Source organism: Cucumis sativus, chromosome 3 (genome assembly GCF_000004075.3).
Source record: "Cucumis sativus cultivar 9930 chromosome 3, Cucumber_9930_V3, whole genome shotgun sequence".
Classification (NCBI taxonomy): Eukaryota; Viridiplantae; Streptophyta; class Magnoliopsida; order Cucurbitales; family Cucurbitaceae; genus Cucumis; species Cucumis sativus.
In genome coordinates, this window is record NC_026657.2 from 32848805 (window position 1) to 32869518 (window position 20714).

Below are 20714 nucleotides of genomic sequence, written 5' to 3' on the forward strand. Positions count from 1 at the left end.
CCAGATAATTTATAGGGAGAAACTGTGTTTCTGTAAACCCCATAAAAATTTGCCACAGCTTCACTTCTGCTATTATTAAAATTGATGGGAGAAATAGTGGACTTTGAAAGATTCATGTTTAATCCCAAAGCAGCTTCAAAAAGGAATATGACATTTCTAAGATTTGAGATATATTAGTCGTTATCCTCCACAAATAATAAGATATCATCAGCAAAAAGGAGATGAGTGAAGTTGCATTCATTGTTAAAACAAACTACGATCCTTTTATTCCTATATACATTCTTACTAACAACATGAAAATGTTTTCATGCACAACTAAACATAGATGGCAATTAGTTGGAAAGAAGTAATTAAACGTCTCCAAAAACAAAGCTAATATTATTTTCTCTATTGATTCGCTTTAAAATGGTCTAACTTCAGCTTTATGTAATTTGCTGTTGTTGGTCTTTCATTGATATATGCTTAACAAGGTATCTTCTTTAATTTCTAAAAAAAAATATAAAGCATGCACTGAAAAGAAATCAGAATAATAGTTTTTGAACTTAGCATTGTTGAGATATAGTTAATAGTATGAAAAAAAAAATTCCTTGTAACATAAGTATTGATTTGACAATGTACTATAGAGATTTGACGTGGAATTCTTAACCAGATTAACAAGATAAGATGGAACAATGCACGTGAGGTATAATAGTTGATATGGATATAGTCTTATGTAGACAATTTTTAAATATTGGATCTTCCGTTATTTAAATCATGTATCTTCTTCACTTGTAGTGATTTATCATTCAATGAATGACTGAAACATATAATGTTTGTTGCTTTGTACATAAGTAAAACATTTAAAATTGTACTTATATTCCTTCTACCCATCGCGAATGATGCCTCCTATTCAAATAACTTTATTTCACTAAATAGTAGAATCATGGATAGGCAACTATACTAGGTAGAAATTTTTGGGCTCAATGATTAGACCATGCAAAATAGAAATACATTTTCTTCAATAAAGGAAGAGATTACTCGATCTAACAAGGTAGCCGTACTGGAAGGTGCAGTCGGATCACCTCCTTTTTAGGGAGAGCTAATTCTTGAAGGGGAATAGATCATTTGAGGCAAAGAAATTGATAAATTTAGTAAGGATGATCGATTTAACAGAGAATGAACCATTTCTATATAGGACAATCCATTTGATTATTATCCGAAAGAGAAAGAAGGTTCATTTGTATATTTTTCCACTGAAAAACTTATCTATCCATCAAAGATGGGCCTTCTGTTATGAATCCCAAGCTTTGCCATCAAAACTCCACATATCTCTAAGGGAGTAATTATGATTTGTGGAGAGAGCATATAATCTAGGAAAAGATCGAGGTTCAAAAGAGAACCAATTGCTATGCCAAAATGAGAGCATACTGCTATTGTTTACTTTTCAGCTCAAATGAGAGTTAAACCAGTTAACATTTTTGCAGATAGATCTCCGAAGAACATTGATGCTACTATGTTTTGCACAAGTAGGTAAAATTTCCATAGCAGTGGATGAATATTTTGCCTTGATGACAGATTTTCAAAGGGCATCAAGTTCATTAAGGTGTCTCTAAAGACCGAAGAGATACCCAAGCCTCCAAAGATCAAGAGGTTAGAGAAAAAAACTTCAAATCGAAAAAGGAAATGAAATCTTTAAAGATCTCCCAATAAAGATAATCTTTAAATATTCTCGGGTAAAGACGTTGTTGATGAAGTATAAAACAAATATGGATCTTCATTTAAATATCATAAATGCCACCAACAGAGGGAAGAATAAGTAAAAACATAACAACCTCAAAATTATATAAGCAAATATATAATTTATTTTTTAGTAGAAGAAAAAATATACAATAATAAAAAATAAAAAAAAAAGGAGGAAAAAACTCAAACTATTTAAAGTTGTCTATAAAATACATATTTGGTGTTTCAAGGCACTTTATCGTAAGTATTTTTCGAAAGTGTTAACTCCTCTCTTTTCATTGTTCTTCTTGTTCTTTGATTTTAGCCATTATAGCTATAGTTTTCTTCTTCTACATATTTATATTCAAAAACAACATCCCTTCTTTTTTTTTTAACATAACCACACACGAAGTCCATGGGATTATTCTTTGGCCATTTCTTCCAAAATGCAATGCCATACATCGCAGTCATCTTCCTCCAATTCGGCTACGCCGGACTGAACATCCTCTCTGCCATCGCCCTCAGTGGTGGTATCAGTCACTACGTTCTTGTCGTCTACCGTCAGGTCTTTGCTACTGCGATCATGGCGCCCTTTGCTCTCATTCTCGAGAGGTGCGTATAATCATATATTCCTCTGCTATCATATATTTCTACAACATACTACAATAACTATTGTTTTGCTCAATTTCACTGAAAATATACTATTTTTTACCTTGTGGTTAACGCTTTTAAAATAATTATGGATATAGTTGTGGTTAACTATATTGCATGTTAGATTAAATTAAGAAGTATTTTGGAGGTAGATTAATAAATAATTTGTTTTGCCAAACAACGACTTAGGTGGGATTTTTCTATAATCACTTTTTTCTGTTTGCAAACGCATTCCAAGCGTTATTTCCCGACAACTCATTCATCCATTCTTTTTTTTTTTCAGGAAATTTAGACCAAAGATTACAGTTAAGATTTTCATTCAGATGTTCGTTCTTGCTCTTCTTGGGTTAGTATCAAAACTTTGGCTTTTAATTTCTTAATAATTATTATTGTTATTGAGGTCACCTTCCAATCATTTCTTTCTCTTTTTTTTTGGGTTTTTATAAGAAAGTCTATTTTCTCTCTTTTTTTTTCTAATTTTCAAAAGTTGGGTGTGTGGTTTCTGAAATTATTGGTAAAAAACAAAGCATAAAATTGAGAGGTGGAACAAGTTCTTCTACATGTAATTTTCAAAAGTTAAAAATAAAAAATCAAATGGTCATGAAGCAACAACTTATCGTTTTCTTCAAGATTACCTTTTTACTTTACCTCTATATATATCTTCCATATGCCATTGATTTCTGTCTCAACAGGCCATTGCTTGATCAAAACTTATACTACATGGGGCTAAAATTGACATCTCCAACAATCGCTTGCGCCATAGGCAACATGCTTCCTTCAATGACATTTGCTATGGCAGTCATTTGCAAGTACTTTAAACCTTGGTTACCCCCATCCTCTCGTTTCGAATAAAATAATAAAAAGTGTAAAAAATATGAATAAACATACTAATTTTTATTGGTCAAGTTTATTTTAACCTTGGGCATTCAAACCTTCTATAATCTTATTTCTTTGTCGATCTATCAGGATAGAAAAGTTAGATATGAAAAGAGTGGGATGTCGAGCGAAGTTGTTGGGAACAATAGTGACCCTATGTGGAGCCATGTTGATGACATTTTATAAAGGAAGTATCGTCAACTTTCTCGGTACAAAGCACGGCCGCCAACCGAACATACCATCCACGGCCGTGCACAACCACCACAACAAGGGAGAGTACATCAAAGGCTCCATTTTGCTCATCATCTCCGTTTTTGCTTGGGCAGCCTTCTTCGTCCTTCAAGCAATAACCTTGAGAAAATACACAGCTCATCTTTCTCTCACCGCCTTGGTTTGCTTTCTGGGAACCCTTCAGGCTATTGTTGCCACCCTTGCCATGGAGCGTCGCCTTTCCGTGTGGACCATCGGTTGGGATTGGAACCTTCTAGCATCTGCTTATGCGGTAAGAAAGACAATTATTATCAGATATTTTTTTATCTTTAAAATAAATGCACGATGCCTCACAATATTGAGATACAAATTATGTAGGGAATTGTGACGACAGGGGTGGCATATTATGTTCAAGGTATGGTTATGAAAAGAAGAGGGCCAGTTTTTGTTACAGCTTTTGGTCCTATGGTAGTAGTGATTGTTGCCTTCATGGGTCATTTCATCTTGGCTGAAGAGATTTATGTTGGAGGGTAACTCATCAATTTCTTTCTCTCTTTCTTGCCTATATAATTACTTTTCTCACTAAAATCTTTGTTTTTTAGAATAGCATAGAATGTTCAAAAAAATTGCATAGAGGTTATATACATTTGGACTACGCAATTTGTATATATCTTACCAAGTAATTAAACCATAGTTTGTCATTTGTGGTAAAAGTGCTTTTTCTTTTTCTTTTTTCTAAATATTTTGTTTAGTTGTTTTTGTTGTGATTGAAGTTGAGAGATGGAGTAAAGTATTGGTTTAAAAAAATTATTAATACAGTTATTACACACAAGTGATTCACTTAACCAAACAATAAAATGATTTGTTATAAGAAGTAGTTGTTATATACTGAAATAATTGTGAAAACACTTATTTTATTTTAGGATAATTATTTTAGAACACAACATAAGATAATAATCCTAATTATATGATATTTTTATGTTTGAAATTTTCAGGATAATTGGAACAGTGGTGATTGTGATAGGGTTATACTTTGTTTTGTGGGGAATGTATAAGGAAAGCAAAGAGAAGAAGGAAGAAGTTAATGGAGAGATTATTGTTGAAGCAATAATAGACGAAGGTATTGAATTAGCAATTGATCAAAAGAAAGAGGGACATTTGGCCATTACTACTATTCCATCCCTTCATGGCTTCACCTAATTACATGGGAAAAGAGGCCTCAAGACACTAATCAAACCAAATCAAAAGTCAATTAAAAAAATATTGAAGAACACTAACAAAGAAATTATGGCTAATTGAGAAATTAAAAAGGGAGGAGAAGAATATTGATGATTAAACACTCTTTTCTTTAAATTTGCCTTTTTTATATTCTATTTCATCCTCCAATTTTCTCTTTTAACTTTAGTTTTCTCTCTCTAATCTCTTTTTGGTTGGGTATAATAATGGGTCTATTATAATTGGCCCTTTAAAAAATTCTCTACAGCTTCTGTTTTTTAGGTTTTTAATGCAAGTTTGTATTGACTCTTTTTAAAGTATTGTTCATTGATTCTAAAGGTTATAAGGTGTAGATTAATGTACAACTATTAGTTAATAGTTTAAATTGAGACTCTACTTTTAATATTAGAGTGTAAATTTAGTTTTTGATTAAAATGGTATAGTCCGCAAAGAATTGAGATAAGATTAATGGAAATAATAAGATTAATGGAAATAGTAATCTTTGAATTGTGATTCGAGTGTAAAAGAATGTAACGATGTACCAATATATATATATAAGACTAAAAGATATTACTTTGTGTTACATGTGGAAATATTTATATTATATTATAATTTTAAGTTTTAATCAAAAACAATATAGTTCTAAAATCAACTTTATGGTTTTCAACAAATAAATTAAGAAATGGCATGCACTTCTATTTGGATAAGACTATTATTCCATATCAAATATGAACTCTACGTAGGTAAGTTGTACATTACCATTGTTTTTTGATATGAAATCAATCATATATTTATAGAGAAGGAAAAATGTATATTGCAACACAAGAGTCAAAGATTGACGATCTCAAGGTTCATAGTACCGGCATTATACTAATTGTGCTATCTTCATTCATATGCTACCACATTAACGTAAAGTTGAGCATTATATATACACACGGACAAAAAAGTGAAAAGAACTTGTAAATAATAAAATATAAAAAAAAGTTCTGAATGAATTTATTTGATCTAAAAAAAATTAACAACGTGACAAATTTGTTCGAAAACATTCCACAAATTTGACACTTTTTAACTTTACAAATGCATACACATCAAAACTATATATATAGAATGTAAGATGCAAATTACAATAGTTCATTTATTTCTTTGACTATCGAATTTTAAAAAAATGATAAATTTTATAAGTTTCTTTATAAAAAAAATTGACTAAAATCTATCCACACACAGGAGCAATTTACATAGAAGTGAGAACCTTGAAAAATAATAATAAAAAAATTAAGGGGTATATTTGAAATGGAAAGAATTAACGATGAGATAAATAAAAATAGTTCAAAAATGATCTTCCAAAATCTTGAAAATAATAAAATGTAAAAAAAGAATGATGAGGGACATATTTGAAATTAAAAGAAACTAGCATTTGGACAAAATAGTAAAAACAAATTGATTCCCAAGTTAGTCAACTTTTAAAATAAATAAAAAGTTGGGTATCAAAATTAATAAGCTAATTTAACTTAAAAGATTAATTATACACTGGCAAATTCCATTTTCCCTTTTCGGTCCAATCTAACACGTTTCGTTAACGAGTGCTTCATAGTTTAGTTAAAAATGATTTTAGAAAAATATAAGGAAACTAGAAGACAGTTTTACTACTCGGCTAACTTCTTATATTGATATTATTTTAGCTTTTTATATATTATATATTATACAAAAATATAAAATTGAATGGAGTTTCAAGCTTTTTGAACTTATACTGAATCTGTCGATGATATTACACCTATCTAAATATAATTGATTCAAAATAAGAATATACGCAATAAGGTTAAAAAAATAACATGGTTTGGACTAAAAATTACATGATCTATAGATGTAGGATAAAAGAGGCTTAACTCGTGTCAAAATTCAAAATTATGTGTTTGGTCTCGACCCTTGATCAACTATAACAAAATAGCTTATATGGAGCATGACTCATGCATGGTCCGACCCAAAGCATCACCCCTCAAAATAGGTTTGAAGAGAGGTATTGGGCCTCTACAAGGGCTAAGGTTTAAATAAATACAATAATTATATTATATAAATGGAAGTTTGCAAAAATAGCAAAAATAGCAAATTTAAAATCAGATTATCATTTGATTTGCAAAATTTACAATATACAAAAAGAAATGTGTTATGAGCTATTATTTTTTTCTAAATTCTTTTGTCATCGAATGCAATTTTCTTTATATAAATATAAATAAAAATCAAACTAAAAACAATAGACCAAAATAAAATAATTATAGTATTTAATCTCTTAACATTGAAATTACCTCAAAAGGAAAAGCAAAAGTTTCTTTCACTTAGGCCGATTTTGGGTATTTTTAGATTTATATTTAAATTGTTAACCAATTGATGATTACTTTATATTTGGTAAATATTTTTGAAAAGATTGCTTAATCTTTAATTTTGTTCATGTTTGAATCCTTTGGTCAAGAGAGACAAATATTTCCATCTCCAATCTCAATAAATATCAAACTTGTATGCATGCATTTTGTTGACTAATAAGCTAAATGTTAAATGGACGATGGTTGAATATCAATTTAATATTATATCAACATCGTAATTCTTTTTTTAAAAAAAGAAAATAAGGCATAAGCATGGAGTTTAAACACATAGCCGAACAGTAATGAATTTTGTATTATAAAGGAGACTCAAAACGTTCAATCTAAACATGAATTTTAATTTATATTAAAATACAAACTCATCCTACTACGGTCTACTATTGAATGCCAATGACGAAAACCACATTTTACTCCCACGATATCATCTATTCAATCCTTAGGCTTCTCTTGAGTACGAGCTTTCTATGAAAAGCTTAAAACATGGCGCGTGAGGTAGTAGGTATAATATGGAGTGAGAATGTTGGGCATGATTTGAGAGATAATAATGTTTGTCCACCACACCCACACTTTCATTATTCAAACCATCCCTACCTAACTCCTAAAGTTATCTTATATTATGTGCCTCTTCCTCATATATGCAATACAATGTTCTCAAATGGTATTTTGTTTCCTAACAATTATCCGTTACTTTCATGCCTCCATCCAATAGTGATTTTGAGGTGGTTGGTTGAAAAGTAATTTTGTAATCGTTAGAATAGTTTCATTTAATTACTTGATACTAATAGAATTGCTTTCCAATTTTGATGATGATATGTAAATTATTCAAATACCCTGTTGTGAAGGCATGAGTATTAAGTTCAAGTGAAGTTTGAAAAGGGGTGTATACTTGTTTTCTACTTTCATTTATGAAAAAATCCAACATGAGCATTAGAGTCTAGAATAGTTAAATTTATGTTGAAGAGTGTTGAAAGGGAAGATGAGGGGATAAAGAAGAGTTGTTAGAAATGAAGAAATATATTGCACACCACCAACCCCTTTTAATCTCCTCCACGTACCGCACGCACCGCTTCTCTATCACTTTCTCCCAACAAACTAACTCACTCATTCTTTCCTTTTTCTTATTTCCAATTCTACCCCTTACCTACACCACTCATTCGACCAACCCCCAACCTCGTGCACTGCACGCTCCACTATTCCTTTTCTCTCCAAAACAAAAGATTTGTTGACTCTAAAACCATTTTTTCTTTATTAATATTCACGTCCTTGACAAAAAGAAAAAATACCTTCAAACTTTTAGAAGTTTCAAAAATGCATTTAGACTTTGGTTAGTTTTGGTTAGAAATAATTTTTGTTTTAAAAATGTTTCGGTTACAAATATAAAGAAAATTGACATTACATTCTAAGAAAATAAATAAATTATTGGTTTGAAAAAAAGTGGGAGTGAGTTGTAAGTTAAAGAGGGTAAAAGAAAGTTGAAGTTTATGACTCCACCAACTCCCTTCCCTCGTAAGATCATATATCAATCTCATCTCCTCAACTTCAACAATTCCTCAAAATTAAAACCCCCACAAAACCAAAAATTAATATCAAAAGGAAAAAAAATGCTTCTCTCTCTCCTCCCTCTCTCTTTTCTCCTCCTCCTCCTCCTCTACAAAATCTACAACCGTCTCCGCTTCAACCTTCCTCCAGGGCCACGCCCGCTTCCGGTCGTCGGTAACCTATACGACGTCAAACCCGTCCGGTTCAGATGCTACACCGATTGGGCCAAGCAGTACGGTCCCATCATATCGGTGTGGTTCGGGTCCACGTTGAACGTGGTTGTGTCCAACACCGAGTTAGCCAGGGAGGTTCTGAAGGAGCACGACCAGAGCCTGGCCGACCGCCACCGGAGCAGATCGGCCGCGAAATTTAGCCGGGACGGGAAGGATTTGATTTGGGCGGATTATGGACCGCATTACGTGAAGGTTAGGAAAGTTTGTACCATCGAACTCTTCTCTCCGAAACGACTTGAATCGTTGAGGCCGATTAGAGAAGATGAAGTTTCCGCCATGGTTGAAGATGTTTTCAACAACTGCACTAATCCTGGTAAATTTCTTTAATTATTTCTTCAGAAATCTTTTTATTAATTTATTTATTTGGACTTTTGAAGGTTGTAGAAATTAGAAGCAAAACAGAATTAAATACATATATATGTGTAATAAGTAGTAAGTATGATTTAGTTTTGTGTTTTTGTTAAGGAGTAGCTCACCTACCATTGGCCATTTTATAAGGTGTTAGACTCTAATGTTTGGTCAATTTATGTTTGTAAATACATTTTTACCATTCACATAAAAATATCAAATGACAAGTTATAGTTAAACAAAAAAGTTATAGAATTAGAGAATATATTGTTCTATTTACAATTATATATAATGATAATCTTAATCTATATAAAATTAATTTTGGTACCATAAAAGGTGATTAAATTTCTACCAAAAAAAGAGAAGCGTAAAGATGTTTATTATAAGATAATTAGAAGTTACTTTACTTAAATTATGAAAAATTCAAAGGAGAAAATGTCCAACAAGAAAAATGAGAGAAGTGAATGATTAGGGTCAACTCTCCCACTTGAATATTCCACTTCGTATTTTAATTCTATTCTTTTTAATATTTAACTTTTTTTGTTTAATTTATTTAAGATGACTATTATCTTTATTTTCTTCCTTAAATATATATATAAAAAAATGAAAATTGAAATATAAGGTTCTTAATTGTAAAAATAGGGTGGAAACATATTTTTAAAATAAAATATATAACGAAAAAAAAGATAATTAAGTTGTTGACTTTGTTGTTAAACAATTTCTTATATAATAATTATTTTGAATTAAGAAAAAATTTCCAGTGCATTAAAAAATTGAATTGATAGAAGGTATAGTATAAGATTATAAATTGAAAATTTTGATTTTACCATTTTGTTTGACATTTTTTATTTTTGTTAATCAGAGAAGTATGGAAAGAGTTTGAGGCTTCGGGAATTTCTGGGAGCAGTTTCGTTCAACAACATCACAAGGCTTGCTTTTGGGAAGAGATTTGTGAATTCCGATGGCGTTTTGGACGAACAGGGCTTGGAATTCAAGGCTATTGTCGCCAATGGCCTCAAGCTCGGCGCCTCCCTTGCCATGGCTGAGCACATTCCTTGGCTCCGTTGGATGTTCCCTCTCGAAGAAGAAGCTTTCGCCAAGCATGGCGCCCGTCGCGACCGTCTCACTCGAGCTATCATGGATGAGCATACCACAGCTCGTACTTTGAGCGGCAATGTCCAGAATCACTTCGTTGATGCTCTCCTCACTCTTAAAGACAAGTACGATCTCAGCGAAGATACTATCATTGGCCTCCTTTGGGTACGTTTTGCTGTTTTCTTTATCTTTGTAGAGGATTCTTGCGATGGACACTCTTGAACTCGAATTTATTCCATGATTTTCAACTCTCTGAAGTGAATTTCTTAGATGATTTTGATCTCTGTTCTCAACTTTTTTAAATGAAATTGAAGAGCAATCTTCGATGATTTCTTCAACCAACTCTGTCAAGTGAAATTGAAGAGGAGTGTTAGATGATTTCGATCTCTAATTGATGTGAATGTGATGCAGGATATGATCACAGCCGGCATGGACACGACAGCGATTTCAGTGGAATGGGCAATGGCGGAGATCGTAAGAAGCCCTAGAGTTCAGAAGAAAGTTCAGGAAGAACTAGACAAAGTGATTGGAGTAAAACGAATCATGACAGAGAACGATTTCTCAAATCTTCCATATCTCCAATGCGTCGTAAAAGAGGCAATGAGATTACATCCACCGACGCCATTGATGCTGCCACACCGATCCAACGCCAACGTCAAGATCGGCGGATACGACATCCCCAAAGGCTCAAACGTGCACGTGAACGTCTGGGCAGTAGCACGTGACCCAGCAGTATGGAAGAACCCGGAGGAATTCCGGCCGGAGCGATTCCTAGAAGAGGATATTGACATGAAAGGACACGATCTCCGACTGCTGCCGTTCGGAGCAGGGCGGAGGGTTTGTCCAGGGGCTCAATTGGGGATCAATTTGGTGACATCGATGTTGGGGCATCTACTTCATCACTTTGAATGGACGGTGGGGCCGGAGAAGAAGAAGGAGGAGATAGACATGTCAGAGAGCCCTGGATTGGTGTCATACATGAAGACGCCGTTGGAGGCTGTGGCGACTCCAAGGCTGAATTCGAAATTGTTGTACAAACGAGTGGCTGTGGACATGTAAGTTGTTGAATTGATCTTCTTCGTTTTGTTTTGTTAATGTCACTAAAAATGATGAGTTCTTCTTGGTTGGAACGGAACTGAGGTTGAAGATTTGTTTTTGTGTTTATGGAAAAATGATGCTTTCTGTAAATCAATGTAGGCAACCATGAAAGAAACAACAGATGGTTTCAAATTTCAATGACTATTTCCTCTCTTTTTAGTTTGCAATTTCTGGTCTCTTCTTTTTTCTTATATCTGGAAATAGCAACTAAACATTTACGAAACTATTGAAAACATAAAACCACTTTGGTTGATTATCCAAAAAATTATTTTGAAAAACAAAAACAAAGAGAACTATCCAACGTTCACAATTTCTAAAATAAAAAATCTAAAAACAAATCAAACAACCATTTATTGTTTAGAAAATTTGGTATTTTAATGGCCTTTTTGTATTGTTTGTTTTTTAAAACCTAAAAATGAAATGAAATTAGGAACCAAACAACGCCTAAATATTAAATATATATATTAAAATATTCATCCCACATGAGATGCTTAAAGCTTTCTGTAAATTGTTCTATTATTTTCACCTTCAATTTGTTTTATTACTCAAACTTAGTTTATGGGTTATTTAATCATGCAAAGAATGTTATTCAATTGTAAAAGTTGCTATTTATTTAGATTATCCTACAAAAATAATATAAGTTCTTCAAAAGCTATTACACTACACTTCCCCATATTTAGAAAACTACATTTTCTTTGAGTACTTATTCTTTTGTTCTTCTTTAAACTACATAGCTTATTGAAGGACAAGTGGGGAAGCACCTCGTCGATTTTCCCTTTGATGATGAGAATGCTTCCTAAAAGACTCGATTCTACTGTCTTGGTTGTTTAAATATGATTGTCAATTAGACACACTTTAGAACAAAAGAGAGAAACTTACCAATTAAAGAGGTTAGAATGAAGGGGAAGAATAGGAAAAGGTTTTAGGGTAGAGATGAAGGACAAGTGAATGAAAAATACTAAAATTTGGGAATGCACTTTTTAATCTTTCTCCAATGATGGAGCCTCGGGAAAGAGAAAATCCAAATTCTATGATCATAACAATTTAGTAAATTTTCATTCAGCGATTCACAATGTATTTAGAAAGAATGACATAATTGATGTTCGAACAAGGATCCAAATAATTTCACAAAAAGTAACAGAATTTCCACAATTTAGAGTTGAGGGAAAGAGAAGATCAAAGAAATTTCTACTTAGCTTTCAACTCATTATCTCAAAGAGATCTCTTCAGTTTTTTCTTCAAATCAATACACAACAAAAGGTAAAATACAAGGTATGAGAACCTGGTGACTTTATTCAATATGCCCAAATAACATTCTGGGAATGCAAAGAAACGAATAAAATCTCTAGTTGAATCACACCAAAAATTTAAGAAGATAATTACTTAAATAAAATTAATAAAAACCCCTTTTAGCTCCAGCAACTGGGGGTGGGTGTGTTCAAGTAGATGGATTTTATTATAACTTACACACAAATGGAGAGAGGAGGGAGTTAAGCCTGTAGAAAGCTAGCATACTTGGCACCAAGAAAGAGCCTTTGAATGCAAAGGAGGGCATATTTGGTAACCTCAGCATTCTCATGATTCATCAATTTCATCACTCTTTCTTTGGCCTTGAGATCTGTCACTATAACTCTCCCAGCTGGATGGTGTTGAATGAACTGAGAAAGATCAAAACAAGCAACTGCCAAAGCCCTTGGATCAGTGGAACTATCCAGAATTGTGATTAGGACCCTCAATATCTGCATTAAATAAATAGCTCACCGATTACTTTCACTTTCCATGTAACCAAAAAAAATTTCATATACTCGTTCTTTATTTAAGTAGGAGTAACATAATAAGCATATTTACTGAGTCCATTTGAGCTTGATAATGGCTTTGTGAAGATTCAGAAAATGGCAGGAAAATAAAAGAATCTAGAACGAGAGGGAGAGAGAAAAACCTTCAAGTCGTTCTCTTCAAAGCTTGTAATGTTTTCTCGCCAGAAATTGACATCTTTGTGCATAGGAGACCAGTCAAGATGCCCGAGGAGGACTTCTTGCTTATACTTGTCGAAAGAACTTAGTTTCTTGATGTTATCTTTCAGTCCCTCTTCTAGTTGATTCAAAGCCTCCAAAAGGTCCTATTACATGATGGTGAATACATTTGTAAATACGAAAAAAAGGGGGGAAAGGTCTAAAAGATTTACTTGGTGAAAAAATGTGTATATGGTAATTTACTATAAATTCAAATAAAAATGAAAATCAGTCTGCCTTGTTGGTGCATAATTCCATATTTGAGAATTGTACATAAAATCCAATTTTAGTTGAAAAGAAGTAGGATTGAACCCATTTGTTCATTTTTCCAAAGTGATTGTGAGTTCGTAATGAAGAATACAGTAACCAAATGCAGAATAGGCAGTCACGCCAGGAAAGAAACTTAGTAGACTTCCGAAGTCAGGATTACGACAGTGGGAAACCTTTTCTATGCTAATTTTGCAAATTTCCTATTTTGCAGGTTTCACCAATAAAAGGTCGTTGTTATAGATTAAGGGAAGTGGGGAACGAGTGTTGCAGAAAGGTGGACAAAGAATGAAAGTAACTTTAGGAAAGGTAATATAGTAATCTCCAGATCCTAAAATGACAAATCTATCTCAGTCCTTCCAATACCCTCTTTTCGGAAACCAAATATCAAATGGAAAACATAATAGGGAAGTTTATCTTGAAAAAACTTGGGGTCATAGAAGAAAGATCAGTAAACAAAATTATATAGTTGGGAAAAATATAACACAGAAATATTAGAAAAGATGAGTAATGTCGTTCGTTTCACACTCAGAAGAAATGGTGCATGAGAAGAATGTACGGAGAAAGAAATCCTCAATAGAGCGAAAGGGTACAATTCAGCCATCACAGGTTAGCTTTCAACTAACAATCAACGTTTTGGAAATAATCTTGAGAAAGACAATAATGTCACTTAAGTGAATTTATTCAATTGTTACATGTTGTAGAAGCAGTGAGATTATTCAATAATTCATGTAATCGACCATTAAAAAAAGAAAACAAATCAAGAATGGTTTCTTTGATGTCCATCGATGAGGTTGGTGTGTTGACTATTTAAAAGAAAATAAAAGAAACTTGAGAAGGAAAAATCTTCAACTATTCATACCTCATCACTCCATGCTTGTGATTTCAAACTTTGAACAACTTGTGGTAGTCCAAGACCCACCATTTGAGCTCCAAATGTCCCCTTGTGGAGTAGGTTCCTCAAGGTCAAAATAATAACTCGGACAACCTAGTAGAAATATCATAAACAAGTTTCATAAAATTATAAACATTGATGTTAGAACCTGAACTTGGTAAACCAGCCAAAGTAGTCTAAGCGGTTAATCACTTGAAGATATAAAAAACAATGGCAGGTTGTCCCCGTACTGCAAAGAATGTACGAGGGAGTATGAATAAAAATCGGTTATAGCAAACTAAAATAAAAAGAAAAAGATAAGAAACTTTATTAGAATGGCCACAATAAGTCAGAGGATCAGAGGATGATTTCACCTTCTCTTTTGTAGAACTCTTGACAACATCGATGAGTCTTGGAAGGGTCCTAGAGGTGGCCAAGAATTCAATTGCCGGCTCATAATATGACAAGAGCCAAACACACAGACAAGTTTCGTATAGAAGCTGTAAAAAAAGAGCTGTTAGCTTCAATGTTAAAGTTTGCTAATAACAATGTTCAAAATTAAATGGAATAATTGATTATTGGAGACAACCTTATAAATGTGAACATAGTATTAAAGAAAATATCAAACAATTAAGAAGACGAGTGTTAGTGCCAAGAATTGAATTACCACAATTACCTGAATAGATTGTTGGGTCGATGCAGGAGAAATCAAAGGAATAAGCAATTTCACTCCATCTGTCTGAACGAAGGAGGATCTGACCTTTGGTTCCTTCAGCAGAGTTGCAAGGCAATTGATCGAAGTCTGTACAGCACGACTAGGATGTGAAGGATTCTTCAGCTACAAAACATAGACCACTATGTCAGCGTTGTTGAAAATAGAGCTCAATAATAAATTTTCAATAGACTAAATAAAGGGGCCACTAAAAGGGTGTGGATTGCCTGCATCTGCACTTGTTCCTCACATTTCAAACTTAATTATCAAAGGAGAGAAGTACATTTATGTTTGCATTTAAAAAAAAAAATTCTCTTTTGCCTTTTGCTGAACTTATCTCACATCCATACCAATTCATCACAAGTGTTAATGGGACAGACTTTTGACATGTTCCAAGCTAAAAAACACGAGATAAAATGGAGACGTCATTTCAAAAAAAGTTGAGATGCCAATACTTGCAACACATTAAAATATATATTCTTTTTATTTTAACATTTTAACAATTGACACATCATATTTATATCAATTGACAAAGAATATGCAGGAATGAATAAGACATGTAACAGTAACATCAATGATCTTTCAAGAAAATCTTTGATGCAGTTTATGTTACAGGCGCTCTAGTCTCTACATCGAAGAGATGGTAAAGAGCTATTGACTATACGAAAGATACCTGTGCACAAAGCCATTTCACCAGTCCATCCAAAACATCATCAATGGTAGTATTTTTGTTCTTGGAGTTCGAGGAATCATCATTTGCAAAACTTCCATCATGAGTTTTCGGTCTAGCACTATAGTTATGAGAAAAAAATTAAAGCTCACCATAATGATTACATCAATCATACATATACACACAACTAATTCCTTCAAATTTGTGGTGGAAAATATTTGCAAATGTGTACCTCACTATCAGCGCAAGTATTTTACAGCTCTTCTCCTGTATGAACCAATTTCCTTTCCAAAGCAATCTGAATTCCATAAGAATTTACTTAGTATTATACTTATCCAAATATAATTAGCAGACTGCTATTTGAATTACATGTAAACAATGGTAAATTTGTAATAATGTGGAGTTCAATTGAAATTTTTATTTAAAAAATGCAACGGTTAGTGTTGTAAGGCACTTTATCCTTCATGTCCCAAAATTTTCTTTAAAGAAAATAAACAAGGAGCATTTCTTTCTTCTTTTTTTTTTTTCTTGGGGCCATTGGTTTAGGTAACATCAACTGAAACAAAACCCTCCTGAAATGTAAATTATGTGAAGTGAAAATCTGGAAACCAAAGCAGAAATAGAAGACTATTTTGCAGGGTAAGGTTATAACTTATAAAGATTAAGTGCATAGAAACTTCGTTTGTGTCTTTAACTACTTGAGAATTAATACACTTCCTCCAAGACTCCTTCAAGGGCCTTTTCTTCCATTCCATTTGTACTGCTGATCCTCAAACAGTCAGGATTAAACTCTCCAGACTGTTATGTTATGTTACTTTATACATATTACATAATGGAAGAATTAAACTTTACGTGATCAAGAAACAATGTAACTTATCAGCAAAGAAAGTATTACATTAGATAGAAGTTCAAAAAAAGCAAAAACAAAACAAAACAAAACAAAAAGAAAAATCAGAATATCAAGATCATAGAAATGAATGAAACGTATGATTAACTTGCATAAAGCCATGCTTGAGTCTCATACATACCTTAGGAAAGGTTCATAAGCATCTTCACTTGCAAGAGAAGGATCATGGAACAATCTTGCTCTTTTTGGGTTCGCTGCCAAAGCATTGAACAAATATATCAGTAGGTTTATAATGTTTCCATTTGCATTAACTGCAATTATTTGTCCGTAAACACTTTAGTTAAATACTTGAGGGACACTTACACACTTTAGTTAAACATTAAGACTTCTATTGATAAGTACAAATCTCAAATGGTTCGAGAAACATTTTAAGAAGAAAGTAGCATGAGATCCGATAGTAAACGTATTTTTTATCAGTCTTGCTCTTTCTTTGCATTCCTTCATTTTGTTTCATTTCTTAAATTTTAAAAAAAAAATTCAAAAAACAAAATTGAAACCACAAATTCTCTAATTAGATACCACAACCTACAAAAAAAACTTGCTAACTTCTACTAAAACACTCTTATACCAAGCCCTTCTAATATAATTGGAATATTCTATTTGTTACCTTTCAATTACGACACAATTTTCAGAAAAGCACCTTTTTATACACGTAAAAAATGTCCCAGATATCCCAAACAAAATCATTCACTGCTATTCGTATGAAGTTACCTGTAAGCATTTCATCGATTAATGCTAGAACATATTCCACTGTTTCTTCCTTAAATATATCGCGTAAAATGCTAACGAATACCCGAACATATGCTGGACCATCCTACAAAATCAAACTGAACTTAGAGTGTTATGATATAATGTAAAGAAAATAGTTCCTGATTCACCATTTTCTCTACAAAGGGTGGGCAAACAAAAATTCATACAATAATCAGAAAATACAAAATAGATGAATTATAATCAGACATATATGACGGAAATTTACATCATCCAACAGCTGCGCCCTGTAACTCTCTGGTCTGTTATCATAACGCCTTAACAACTGAAGGCTTGTTCCACTGATAAGTTTAGTAGTCATGTATGTCTCCCATGGAATGTCCCTTCTAAGAACCTTTCACAATTAGAAAAAAAATGTTAATGATGTAACTGTTGAACAAAATCATCTTTCAGGTAAAATGTTAAAATTCAATTACTGTGAAACAGTTTCATAGGTGGAATATTTTGGTGCAACCACCAGGGAGAGAATTCAAACTCATAAATCATATTCAAAAAGAATTTTCATTTTTTTGAAACAATTACACTTATGCAATCATTTGCCCCAAATTTTATCATAAAATTGGAGAAGATAAAATTGATGGGAAAGAAGGTTGTTATATAATCAAAGGGGTGTGAATCATCCAATAATGGTAACATTGTAGGGCATTTTCATAACTTTTATAAGAAACAGAACTTTTACAATCCATGTAAATACCACCAAAAACATAACTTTTCTTTATTTTTTTGGATAAGAAATGATAATATCAAAAACATAATAAAAAAAACAAAAAATTCTGTACGCACAATAGTCCCCCCTTGGAGATGTCACATTCAAATCCAGACCTTGAAACAAAAATTACTTGCAAAATTTCAATGGATCACCACATTTGGTGGGTGAATCCAGGTGAGAAAACTGTCATGATATGCCTGGACTATGGAAAAACATCAATTCAAATCAAATTTACTTATTGGAAGAGTTGCAAAGTTTCATGGTGCTTTTTCGAAGCATTGTCTATGGTAGAAAAAGCAGCGGAGCATGTAAAGGTTTTCTAGAACCCTGCGAGGAGCAGAAATCTTTTAAAAGCCTTCTATCCATTCCGGTCTAGTTTTCTTTTTCTTTTTCTCTTTTTTTTGATAAGATATGATTTCATAGATTGAATGAAATATCCAAAGGTACAAATGGGCCCAAGTCATAGGTTATGCAGAACATGTTTCCAATTAGCAATAAGAAAAGAAAAGCTATGACTATGTATAGTCGGTATATCGTTGCACCAAAAAATAGTTGAATGAATACTAGTATCAATAATGTACATCGTAGTTTTGCATTTATCCTGAAAGATTTTTGCATTTCTTTCATCCCAGATCTTCCACAAACCAGCACTTACAATGCATAACCACAAACGCTCTTTAGTTGCTTTAAAGGGAGGGCAACATATCAACAGTCGAAGCCAAATCTGAGTACCAGAAGGAATATTGAGCCTGGAAGCTCAAGTTTTTTATCCCCTACTCAAACCACAAATTCAAAAGGCAGTGTAGAAGGATTTTTAAAATACAAAGACCTCCCTTGGCTCAAATAAATAGAACATCAGTGTTCAATACCACTCCTAACAAAACCCTTTTGAACCATCGCCCAGCCTGAAGAACCTTATATAAAGAACACATTGATAAAGTGGGATTATTTGTTGTCCGATATCCAGATCCTAAAGGACAGCAAAAAAGGAGGGGGCAAAAGAGAGAATTTAACTAAATAAGTTATACGGATCTCCCAAGGGGCATCTCAAGATCCCTGTGACAAATATAAGCTGAATATCATAGGCCTTACTACCTTAAAGAAAAAGAGTTTGTGGCAAAACATTAACACCCCTTTGTGTTTTTTCTTGCATCTCTTTCTTTCATTTCTGGAAGGAACCGATACTTATCAAAAGAACAAGGACAATGATGATTCACAGGAGAAAATCCCAGATCTTTTAAGAAACTTTATCCCAGTAACAATTCCAGATAAGTGGATCACCCAATTATAAGCAACAATTCTAAAAAAAAAGTAGAATCAAACTTGCAATTGTTAAGCAAATGAATCTCTTAATACAAACACTTTGATTTCGCTCCCTTCAATTTCTCGATCAACTTATATTTTCTAACGAACGGCAGTAATATGCTTAAACGAATTGTAATTTCAGATCCTAGAAGAAATTTACAATTACTTAAAACCCAGAACAAATGAGTAATAAACTATCGTTGGATCATTGACCTAACTGCTCAAACACATAACATTGAATCACGATGAGTGTAGATACATACACTCACACCACCCAACTGACAAAGAGGTACAAATAATTCGATAATAAGAAATCATTTCACCCCATCGAAGAAATCACGTTCTTCAGAATACTACTAACAACCATCCAAAACCACCTCAGAATCAAATCTAAGAAAAAAGAACAAAAAAAAGATCCAATGACCAACCTGCTCAGTGCTAAGCTCGGCCTGGTCAATTGCCATCGCAACTTCCAGCAACGCTGCAGATCAAAGAAATAGATGAAATCCCCAAAATTGAACTGAAAATTCACTCCAAGAACAAGAAGAAGAGTTTAGGCGTTGTATAGGAAATAAAAAACAAAAATCGAAGTCCCAAACAACAAAAATGGTTGAAGTAAAAAAGATGGGTAGAAAATGCAGGGAATTTTTAAGAGTGGGAATGGGGAAGAGAAAAAGGAAATATTCTTATCCCGATTCGAAAAGCAGGAAGGAGAAGTACACAACTTACGATCCTTTCGCAAATTATGATGAAGATGGGAGAGAATCGAACTGAATTAACTCTTCCTTTTTAATTTCCTACGCGAATTGGAGATTTCTTTTCTTTCTCTTTTTTATTTTGGGTCGATTATAAAACGAATGCTATCTATATGAACCGAGTGGGTTGGGTTGACCCAAATTGAACCCCAACCCCATACATACATCTGCCCATGTCCATGGAGGGTATGAGCGTCTTCTCCGTCCTCGTCTTTGATCTCGTTCCTCCACCCCTATTTCATTAAATTAAATGGCTCCTACATGAATTTTGCTTCTATTTTATTAATCTTAACATTTTACTTCTCTATCATCTATCAAATTTACATAATTATCCTTATTTCTTCTACTTACTAACTTTGGACTATATCATACACTGGCTCCATTAAATCCACACGAGCAA

General features: G+C 33.0%; 3 protein-coding genes across 6 annotated transcripts; 2 read left to right on the forward strand and 1 right to left on the reverse strand.

The window, feature by feature from the left end:
• The first annotated feature begins 1841 nt into the window (after positions 1-1841).
• On the forward strand, positions 1842-5143 carry LOC105435130 (WAT1-related protein At5g07050). Of its 2 annotated transcripts, XM_031881656.1 has the most exons (7): positions 1842-1959; positions 2111-2310; positions 2633-2695; positions 3042-3173; positions 3316-3727; positions 3814-3965; positions 4431-5143. In XM_031881656.1, exons 2-7 carry the CDS (start codon positions 2114-2116, stop codon positions 4633-4635), a joined length of 1161 nt encoding a protein of 386 aa, XP_031737516.1. In that variant the 5' UTR covers positions 1842-1959; positions 2111-2113; the 3' UTR covers positions 4636-5143. The 2 variants fall into 2 exon arrangements, with proteins under 2 accessions (XP_031737516.1, XP_031737517.1); XM_031881657.1 differs by having other exon boundaries at positions 1957-2310; positions 3042-3158.
• A 3342-nt stretch (positions 5144-8485) lies between these two features.
• LOC101217257 (cytochrome P450 98A2) lies at positions 8486-11502 on the forward strand. Its single transcript, XM_004136583.3, has 3 exons — positions 8486-9107; positions 10005-10402; positions 10649-11502. The coding sequence occupies exons 1-3, from the start codon at positions 8504-8506 to the stop codon at positions 11294-11296; spliced, it is 1650 nt and encodes a 549-aa protein (XP_004136631.2). The 5' UTR covers positions 8486-8503; the 3' UTR covers positions 11297-11502.
• Positions 11503-12500: 998 nt separating this feature from the next.
• LOC101217015 (V-type proton ATPase subunit H) lies at positions 12501-20500 on the reverse strand. 3 transcript variants are annotated; one of them, XM_004136582.3, is made up of 12 exons: positions 20289-20499; positions 19988-20040; positions 17754-17879; positions 17489-17591; positions 16899-16971; positions 16103-16168; positions 15874-15991; positions 15165-15326; positions 14863-14988; positions 14477-14602; positions 13275-13454; positions 12501-13074 (listed from the first exon to the last, which is right to left on the reverse strand). In XM_004136582.3, the coding sequence occupies exons 2-12, from the start codon at positions 20021-20023 to the stop codon at positions 12826-12828; spliced, it is 1365 nt and encodes a 454-aa protein (XP_004136630.1). In that variant the 5' UTR covers positions 20024-20040; positions 20289-20499; the 3' UTR covers positions 12501-12825. The 3 variants fall into 3 exon arrangements, with proteins under 3 accessions (XP_004136630.1, XP_031737861.1, XP_011652170.1); XM_031882001.1 differs by having other exon boundaries at positions 19988-20500; XM_011653868.2 differs by lacking the exons at positions 19988-20040; positions 20289-20499 and having other exon boundaries at positions 17489-17604; positions 17754-17881.
• Positions 20501-20714: the final 214 nt, after the last annotated feature.

Excerpts from the sequence above, each read along its gene's own strand:
- LOC105435130 (XM_031881656.1), top strand. The coding sequence starts at position 2,114 with ATGGGATTATTCTTTGGCCATTTCTTCCAAAATGCAATGCCATACATC. Across the intron at positions 2,311-2,632 it reads TTTGCTCTCATTCTCGAGAG|GAAATTTAGACCAAAGATTA; the intron begins GTGCGTATAATC and ends TTTTTTTTTCAG. Across the intron at positions 3,966-4,430 it reads GAAGAGATTTATGTTGGAGG|GATAATTGGAACAGTGGTGA; the intron begins GTAACTCATCAA and ends TGAAATTTTCAG.
- LOC101217257 (XM_004136583.3), top strand. The coding sequence starts at position 8,504 with ATGACTCCACCAACTCCCTTCCCTCGTAAGATCATATATCAATCTCAT. Across the intron at positions 9,108-10,004 it reads CAACAACTGCACTAATCCTG|AGAAGTATGGAAAGAGTTTG; the intron begins GTAAATTTCTTT and ends TTTGTTAATCAG. Across the intron at positions 10,403-10,648 it reads CTATCATTGGCCTCCTTTGG|GATATGATCACAGCCGGCAT; the intron begins GTACGTTTTGCT and ends AATGTGATGCAG.
- LOC101217015 (XM_031882001.1), bottom strand. The coding sequence starts at position 20,023 with ATGGCAATTGACCAGGCCGAGCTTAGCACTGAGCAG. Across the intron at positions 15,327-15,873 it reads TGAAATGGCTTTGTGCACAG|CTGAAGAATCCTTCACATCC; the intron begins GTATCTTTCGTA and ends TATGTTTTGTAG. Across the intron at positions 14,989-15,164 it reads CGACCCAACAATCTATTCAG|CTTCTATACGAAACTTGTCT; the intron begins GTAATTGTGGTA and ends CTTTTTTTACAG.